The following is a 9,183-nucleotide window of genomic DNA, read 5'->3' on the forward strand; positions in this document are numbered from 1 at the left end:
GAAGGGAGTCCCTAAACCCTGTCGTGGCTGACTGCAGGGCCCCGTCCACCCTCTGCATTCCTCCCTGTCCCCACCCCACCAGATCTGCAGCCAGTCTCACAGATGGCGCAGGGAGATTGCACTAGCAGATACTTGTCTGTTATTCTTTTCTAATAATCTATCCCATAAGCGACCATAACCAGCCCTACACAGCCAGACAGGGTTGTGCATCTGAGTCCCGAAGGCACACATACTGTAGTGTGACGGGGCCTGTCTCTCCTTAAACTACATCAGGTGGAGATTACTGAACTAAGCCCAACCACGCAGAGGTTTCATGTCGGCCTAAACACACACTCACTCTATACACACTGTACACACACAGGTTCACACACATGTAAACAAGCGTGTCCCTCCATAAATCTACACTAAATCGACCCCCAGAATTGAGACACAGACATGTCATGCGCACGCACGCACACGCACGCACGCACGCACACACACAATTGAATCACCTTTTTCCGCTAAAGACCCTTGCTACTGTACTTCAATAAGACCTAATACCTCAGACGGGTTTACCTTATAACAGAGCAAATAAATCTGTCTCACAGACAGACACGCTGAAGTCAGGCATGAGCTTAACAAACCTGAGGATGGTTTTCCCCCGAAAGCATCACCAGGCTTTAATACAAATACTATACAGCTCAGAATGAGGCCTGATGCCAATTTCTATAATGTTTTCATGAATACAATTGGTCCCTCTAAACCACTCTAACTCATAACACTAATTTCCATTTCTGCCATAGGTAATTTACTAGTGCTATATCACTGCCTCGCTCCTGGCCCGCAATTCAGCCTTATTCTGAAATGGATTGAATAAATCTGCACACAATCTCCCCATAATGAAAAGCAAAAACAGGTTTTTACATTTTTTTGCAACTTTATAGAGAAAAAACGTATTCAGACCCTTTGCTATGACACTCAAAATTGAGCTCAGGTGCTTACTGTTTCCATTGATCATCCTTGTGATTTCTACAACTTGATTGGAGTCCACCTGTGGCAAATTCTATTGATTGGACATGATTTGGAAAGGCGCACACACCTGTCTATATAATGTCCCACAGTTGACAGTGCATGTCAGAGCTAAAAATCAAGCCATGAGGTCAAAGGAATTGTCCGTAGAGCTCCGAGACAGGATTGTGTCGAGGCACAGATCTGGGGAAGGGTACCAAACACTTTGTGCAGCATTGAAGGTCCCCAAGAACACAGTGGTGTCCGTCATTCTTAAATGGATGAAGTTTGGAACCACCAAGACTCTTCCTAGAGCTGGCCGGCCGGACACAGAGTTCCTCTGTGGAGATGGGAGAACTTTCCAGAAGGACAACCATCTCTGCGTCACTCCACCAATCAGGTTTTTATGGTAGAGTGGCCAGACGGAAGCCACTCCTCACTAAAAGGCACATGACATCCCGCTTGGAGTTTGCCAAAAGGCACCTAAAGACACCGACCATGAGAAACGCAATTCTCTGTTCTGATGAAACAAAGATGGAACTCTTTGGCTTGAATGCCAAGCCACTATCCCTACGGTGAATCATGGTGGTGGCAGCATCATGCTGTGGGGATGTTTTTCAGCAGCAGGGACTGGGAGACTAGTCAGGATCGAGGCAAAGATAAACGGAGCAAAGTACAGAGATCCTTGATGAGAACCTGCTCCAGAGCGCTCAGGACCACAGACTGGGGCAAAGGTTCACCTTCCAACAGGACAATGACCCTAAGCATTGTCCTGTTGGGGTGCCTTTGGAACAAGTCTCTGAATGTCACTGAGTGGCCCAGCCAGAGCCCAGACTTGAACCCAACAGAAAATAGCTGTGCAGCAACGCTCCCCATCCAACCTGACAGAGCTTGAGAGGGTCTGCAAAGAAGGGTGGGAGACACTCCCCAAATACAGGTGTGCCAAGCTTGTAGCTTTATACCCAAGAAGACTCGATGTCAAAGGTGCTTCAACAAAGTACTGAGTAAAGGGTCTGAATACTTATGTAAATGTGATATTTCCGTTTTGTATTTTCTATAAATTATCAAACATTATGAGGAATGATGAGGGGGAAAAAATTCATACATTTTAGAACAAGTCTGTAACCTAACTAAATGTCAAGGGGTCTGAATACTCTCCGAATGGACTGTATACTGATTTGAAAGAGCAGGTGTTACTAATGTTTCGTACACTCAGTGCATGTCTTATGTTGTCTAGCCATGGTAGGGGGTGTATTCACCATTTCTCTGACCCTTGGTGCTCCTTAGGAGCTCTGCATGCATTCCTCACTGGACCGTGGCCAGAGCAGTGGTCTTTACTGGCAGGCTTGACTGCATGACTGCGCCACCGCCCATCATGGTCCTGAGATGCAGCCAGGCCTGCCTGGTGGCGCTGGGTCTGGGATCGTGACTGTGACTGCTAGCCACAGTACGACCGCTCCCCTAGCTGCTCAAAATAGTCCAAGTGGTCCATAACATGTTCCTCTCCCAAATGCATATTTTACTGGACTCATTCTCTCTCTTTCTCATTCTCTCTCTTTCACTTCGTTATTTTTCTTTGTAATTATTAAAGACATGCTCCGGTACTTTGGCGACTAAGAAAGTATTTTTTAAACCTCCTGCTTTGGATGTGTCAATGTGTAGTTCATACATGCAATCTATGAGCAGAATGAATGCCTTACCTAAATTAGCCACAAAATCCCAAGTTTGAAAGCGACTGTTTTCTTGAAGCTGTGCTGCACTATTTTCTCTACATTTTCCCCCCACGAGTTCTAGCCAATGAGCTTCAGCCCCTCACATTTGAGTGACAGCTAGCAAGAGACCTGCCCAGCGTTATCCAATGTAGTTGTAGGGTGGGCACAACGGCTCAGTGGACACAGCAGAGAGAGAGAGAGAGAAATGATGTGGTGCACATATCGGTAAATACGTATGTGACACAGTACACCATTTTCGGGTACCACTTTTGGTTTGTGAGTGCTACATTCAGAACTACTGTCTAAAAAGTATACAAAAGTAATGGAGCATCTCTTTAATTTGAACATAATGAACTGTTTTTTCTTTTGTTTTTATTACTCCTTCTCTCTCTCGCTCTCTCTCTCCCCTTTCCCATCCTCCTCCGTCCATCCACAAATTACAATTCTAAATGCAATCGCGTGTTAACATGTTTTTTTGATGGCTACGATTAAAAATAGCTATTTTTATTTCTCAATCTCAACTCCCATCCGCCATTCGAGTGCATAGGCTAAAGTCAACGGTAGGCAGGCTATCAGCGCAACACCAACCACTTTACTATGTGAGTTTGAGGCAGTATAATTGTTTGAAACCTGAATGTTTTACTTTACTCCGAATAATGAGGAATGTCTGTCTTACTTTGTGGAGGCAATTGCAAGACTCTCTCTCACTTCACCTCACTCTCCCATCATTCTCCATCCATTCTTCAAAGCTAGGCTTGGGGTGTTCACTATCTGTAGGTACGCTCTCTCTCTCTCTCTCTCTCTCTCTCTCTCTCACTCTCTCATACCCCCTCTCTCTCTCTTGGTTTCTCTTTCACTCACTCTCCCTTTCCCATCATTCATCAAAGCTGGTCTGGGCTTGGTGTCTGGTGATAGCTGTCCCTTAGGCGCGCTCTCTGTAGACCAAACGGGTGCACAATGACACAATGTCCTCTTGTTCTGAGCAATGCGCTGCAGTCAACACGTGTAACCTTTGTGGAACAGTTTGTGAGCTTGAACCGTATTACCCTTATCAACCTGAGTCAGACAGATTGGATGGAGATTACTCTACCAGCAGACCTTTGAGGCTGGCAAGAGGGCATTACAAGGATGAATGTACATGCATTGCAATTCAGAATAGATCTCCCAAAGGAGTCAATGAAAAGGTCAAAGATGTGGAAGATAAATTTACTTAGAGAATAGAATGGCAGGCGATTGTCGTGTGTGACTGTTTGTCTCCCCCCCCTGACATGCTTCAAGGTCTGAAAACAGCCATAGCCACAAATGAGATTGTTTATCACAATGATAATATCCTACCTCCCTGCCCCAGTAGTACTGACTTCACACATGGGGACAATCTGCTCCCTGATTCAACACAGCACCAACAAAGAAACAGCATCTACACTGAAAACCCAATTACGGAAGTAAGGGGTAAAGCCAAGTTCATTAATGCAAATGTTCCAATAAATCCTGTCCCACAGTTTGCTGCAATTTAAGGCAGTTGCCATGGTTACCATCAAAGCCAACTGAACTCTAACACACTCTGAACATGCACCAGCAAGACGCCCAGTAGTAGTGACTATGGCATGGACTCGTGTGCGCTGCTCTGCCTTCTTAACAACACTATCAACAAGGCAAGTCCTATAGGCCTTAGACTACTGTTCAGTAGTGTGGTCAGGTGCAACAAAGAGGGACTTTGCAGTTGGCTCAGAACAGGGCATCACGGCTGGCTCTTAAAAGTACACGGAGTGCTAACATTAATTACATGCATGTCAGTCTCTCATGGCTCAAAGTGGATTTACTTCATCACTACTTGTTTTTGTATGAGGTGTTGTTGACAAGCTGAATGTACCGAGGTGTCTGTTTAAAATACTTGCACACAGCTCAGACATGCTACCAGAGGTCTCTTCACAGTCCCCAAATCCAGAACAGACTATGGGAGGTGCATAGTACTACATACAGTAGAGCCATGACTACATGGAATTCTATTCCACATCAGGTAACTGATGAAAACAGTAGAATCACATTTTAAAGAACAGGTACAAATATACCTTATGGAAGGTATATGTGAAGAGACACACACAAAGGTACAGACACATGCATACGCATACATTGTGATTTTGTTGTTGGTATTAAACATTTTGTACTGTAGATATGTACAGTGAGGCAAAAAAGTATTTAGTCAGCCACCAATTGTGCAAGTTCTCCCACTTAAAAAGATGAGAGAGGCCTGTAATTTTCATCATAGGTACACTTCAACTATGACAGACACCACCATAATTCGCAAATAAATTCATAAAAAATCCTACAATGTGATTTTGTGGAATTTTTTTCCCTCATTTTGTCTGTCATAGTTGAAGTGTACCTATGATGAAAATGACAGGCCTCTCTCATCATTTTAAGTGGGAGAACTTGCACAATTGGTGGCTGACTAAATACTTTTTTGCCCCACTGTAGTGGTGTAATAATGTTAAATGTTGTACTGTTTTATATTTAGTTTTATATGTAATGTAAGTGCTTTAATATGTTTGGACCCCAGGAAGAGTGCTAATGGGGATCCCTAATAAATACAAGTGTGTGTGTGTGTGTGTGTGTGTGTGTGTGTGTGTGTGTGTGTGTGTGTGTGTGTGTATGTGTGTGTGTATGTGTATGTGTATGTGTATGTGTGTGTGTGTGTGTGTGTGTGTGTGTGTGTGTGCGCCCTATCTGTTGTGTTTATATCTCCCACTCTGCTCACCCTCTCTCCCTAAGGAACCCAATTCCATTTGGCTATTACAAAGCAGAACCTTCAATTCCACATAAATACAGGACATCCCTACCTCACATCTCGGCATCATCATCTCCGTCCCCATTAAGCATCCTTTTTATTGCAACACTGATGAACAATTTAAAGGGTGCATTAGCATATTGGCAGTGAAGCGATCACCATTGGGCCTGAGCGATTGGGATTGTAAAGCACAAAATACATTTAATACACAGCTTTGGCGTGATCCACAACCCACAGGGAGCATTACTCGGGCAGAAGGACTCCAATTTGGCAAACCGATAACAAAGTTAATGGCTGGAATAAGCGTGTTAATGCTGCAGCTTTATAGGGCAATGCTGCTATGAGCCGTTGCCTGGCTAAAAACAGTCACATCCTCACAACTTGCACTTCTATGTTCATGATGAGCAGTAAATAGGTTGTACAGATAGGTGCACGCAGCATACGCCTGTGGCTGCTCACGTAAGCCGTTATTGACGCTTTATAGTTCTTGTACACTCTTGTGCCCTTCAAAGTGAAGTTATATCAAAACAACAAACCTGGGGGCCTCCCGGGTGGCGCAGTGGTTAAGGGCGCTGTACTGCAGCGCCAGCTGTGCCATCAGAGTCCCTGGGTTTGCGCCCAGGCTCTGTCGTAACCGGCCGCGACCGGGAGGTCCGTGGGGCGACGCACAATTGGCCTAGCGTCGTCCGGGTTAGGGAGGGCTTGGTCGGTAGGGATGTCCTTGTCTCATCGCGCACCAGCGACTCCTGTGGCGGGCAAGGTGCAGTGCGCGCTAACCAAGGTTGCCAGGTGCACGGTGTAGCCTCCGACACATTGGTGCGGCTGGCTTCCGGGTTGGATGCGCGCTGTGTTAAGAAGCAGTGCGGCAGGTTGGGTTGTGTATCGGAGGACGTCTCTCCCGATCCCGGTACGGGCACCAGGTTTTTTTATTTTTTATTTTTACCATTTAAAAAAAAAGGGGTAAAAATAAAAAATAAAAAAACCTGGTGCGTCAGGTGCCAGGACATGTGATGTGGGCACTTCGACGTGGTATGAGCGAGGTTTGTTTCAGTCTGTCCCATAAACCGATGTAGAAATAGATCGGCCCTTGGTCCAGTGCCACTACTGTGGCTGAGCAGTATGCACAACAACACTTTTAAAGAGAGCAGCTGTAGCCTTCGTGTCGCCGTGACCACGACAGCTCTCACTGAGTCCTGAGTTGTGCCTCAGGTCGGCTGTCTTACATAATGCAACACTTCCATGGCTCCAAGTGTGTGTGACTGTGTGTGTGTGTGTGTGTGCGCGTGTGTGTTTGCGCGAGAGAGTGTGAGTCTGGCTACTGTCTCTGTCCACAAGCTGCACCAGATGGCTGCTCTCCAGCCCAGGGGTGTGTGTGTGTGTGTGTGTGTGTGTGTGTGTGTGCGTGCGTGTGAAAGAGGGTGAATGATAGTATTGGAGACAATATGGTTACAGCGCATGTGGCTCAGTTGGTAGAGCATGGTGCTTGCAATGCCAGGGTTGCGGGTTCGATTTCCACGGGGAAACAGTATAAAAATGTACGCACTTATAAATGCCAAAAATGTAAATATACCAATCTCAACTCAATCAACACCTAGTACCTTTGCCAGAGGTTTCTAGACGTTGATTCATTGAGAACAGCTAAAGTCCATTGGAAATAACTTTCAACAGCTCATGGACTTGTCAGGCTGAAGCAATGAATTCAGACGAAAGCATCAAAATGTTACCATTCGCCAAACTGTAAATTACAATCAGAGCATTCAGAACAGTTACCAGCCATTTGAAAGAGAACTTAATTTACATCCCTCAGCCCAGCCAGCACAGATCCATCCAAGATAGCCAACCTACCTGAATCTAAGCTGAATTAATCTTTGGGGGGGGGGACATATCCCTGCATTCCTGCCTTCAGTTAAAGAGTGGAATTTTCTCCCTCTTTATCTTAATCATAGCAAGATGTGATACAATCCTCCCAGGTCCCTGATGGGTTACTTGGCCCTATTCCCAGAACAGTTTGTAATGAGAGGGATTAGGCTGCGTTAATTGGATAGATGGTCCAAAAAGATTAGCTTCTCTGACTCTGACCAGCGTTCCTTTGTTCGCCCTCCTCCTATGGCCTTTGAATAATGGAGCTTTTTTCCTCCTTGTAAATAGTGAGCTGCCTGTAATCTTAACGTGTTAATGCGGTGACAGATACTATCGGTCTGGGCTCTGAGCAGTTACAGCTGCTGTGTTGGACTTTGGAAAGGCTCTACGATGGCTACTGTCGTTGCAGTTCGACTGCTTGAGGTCTGGAACTTGAGTGACAAAGTCAGTAATGAAATACAGTATGCATGCACCAATCTTTGTGATTTAATATATATGCTAAAGATACATTTGTAACAAATATCCAGGTCTCTAAAATGCCCTACTGGCAACAGTTCGTCTGTCTTCACAGTGTAGTGTAGTGTCATCAGCAGTCCGTGAGGCACACGCCACTGGACACAGACGTCAATTTAACATCTATTCCACGTAGGTTCAACGTCTTTTTATTGAAATGACGTGGAAACGTTAATTCAACAAGTGTGTGTGCCCAGTGGTACAGATGTTTTCTTCCCGTTTGTATCAATGTTTTGGCGAAGCAGATAATGTGAAAGTCAGGGTGGTAGAATGTGCCCTTACTTTCACTTTACCTTGACATCAGCATGTTGTTGGTTTCTGTTATCTCATGTCCCACTTTGTTTTGTCTTTCTCCAGATCCTTCAAGCCAGACTTTGTCCTGATTCGCCAGCATGCCTACAGCATGACTCCGGGCGAAGACTTCAGGAGCCTGGTGATTGGCCTTCAATACGGGGGAGTCGCCAGCATCAACTCCCTGCTCTCCATCTACAACTTTTGCAGCAAACCCTGGGTGGTGCGTGATCCATAACCTGCCTCCTTACCGCCTTTCCACCCCCCATCTTACCCCACATAAAGAGGCCCTTAGCGGCCGCCGCAGACTGATTTATTTGGGCTATTAAAAGTAGCCATAACACCTGTTTCTGAAACAGCCAGACCAGGGGCCTCCAGTAAGACCCGTTATTATTCACCCTGTTTTAACAGCAGAGAGGCGGCCAGGCAAGGTGCGCTGGAGCTGGAGCCGGGCCAAGTTACATTTGTACCATGGCTACAGTCTTTAGAACCCAGACAAAACATGTTGGCGGTAATAGACAAAACATTCCGGGAACTTACCTGTTTTAAAGGTCAAAGTTTCTAACTAAAAACATTTTTAATGGATAGGGCTGCATTCAGCTTTCAAGGTGTCCGTTTTTTGTCTCCAGATAACTACAGATGTAGTATAAGACACTTTCTATCCCGCCTTCTATATACAGTTACTACGGTAGAATGGTGTCTCGTGTTTTGTTTCTGCTTGCAGTTTTCCCACATGATTGAGCTCTACCACTCCCTGGGCCCAGAGAAGTTCCCACTGAACGAACAGACCTTCTACCCCAACCACACCCAGATGGTGAGCGCCTTCCTGACACACTGTTTGTTTATAATGCGTGTTCTGCTTTACTGCGTTACCATCTTCATATAGACATAGAATGAATGTGTTTTCAGATCATCTTGATTTCTGCCCTTGTGACACTTGTCTAACTTGGGGTAGACAAGTGTCACAAGGGCAAAAGCGGGAAACAGTGAGAAAGTAAGGGGGTGGGTCACAATATTTCCTGTAGCGTCATGTGC

The 9,183-nt window shown here is 45.5% G+C and overlaps 1 protein-coding gene across 1 annotated transcript in view; it reads left to right on the forward strand.

Moving 5' to 3' along the window:
* Positions 1-9,183, forward strand: part of LOC110490220 (synapsin-3) — a 130,754-nt gene that overhangs the window by 57,014 nt on the left and 64,557 nt on the right. The window contains exons 5-6 of the mRNA XM_021563489.2: positions 8,215-8,371; positions 8,873-8,962. Coding sequence (XP_021419164.2) covers positions 8,215-8,371; positions 8,873-8,962 — 247 coding nt within the window. The remainder of the gene's footprint in view (positions 1-8,214; positions 8,372-8,872; positions 8,963-9,183) is intronic.

The sequence above is a fragment of the Oncorhynchus mykiss genome, chromosome 15 (genome assembly GCF_013265735.2).
Source record: "Oncorhynchus mykiss isolate Arlee chromosome 15, USDA_OmykA_1.1, whole genome shotgun sequence".
NCBI classification, from domain to species: domain Eukaryota; kingdom Metazoa; phylum Chordata; class Actinopteri; order Salmoniformes; family Salmonidae; genus Oncorhynchus; species Oncorhynchus mykiss.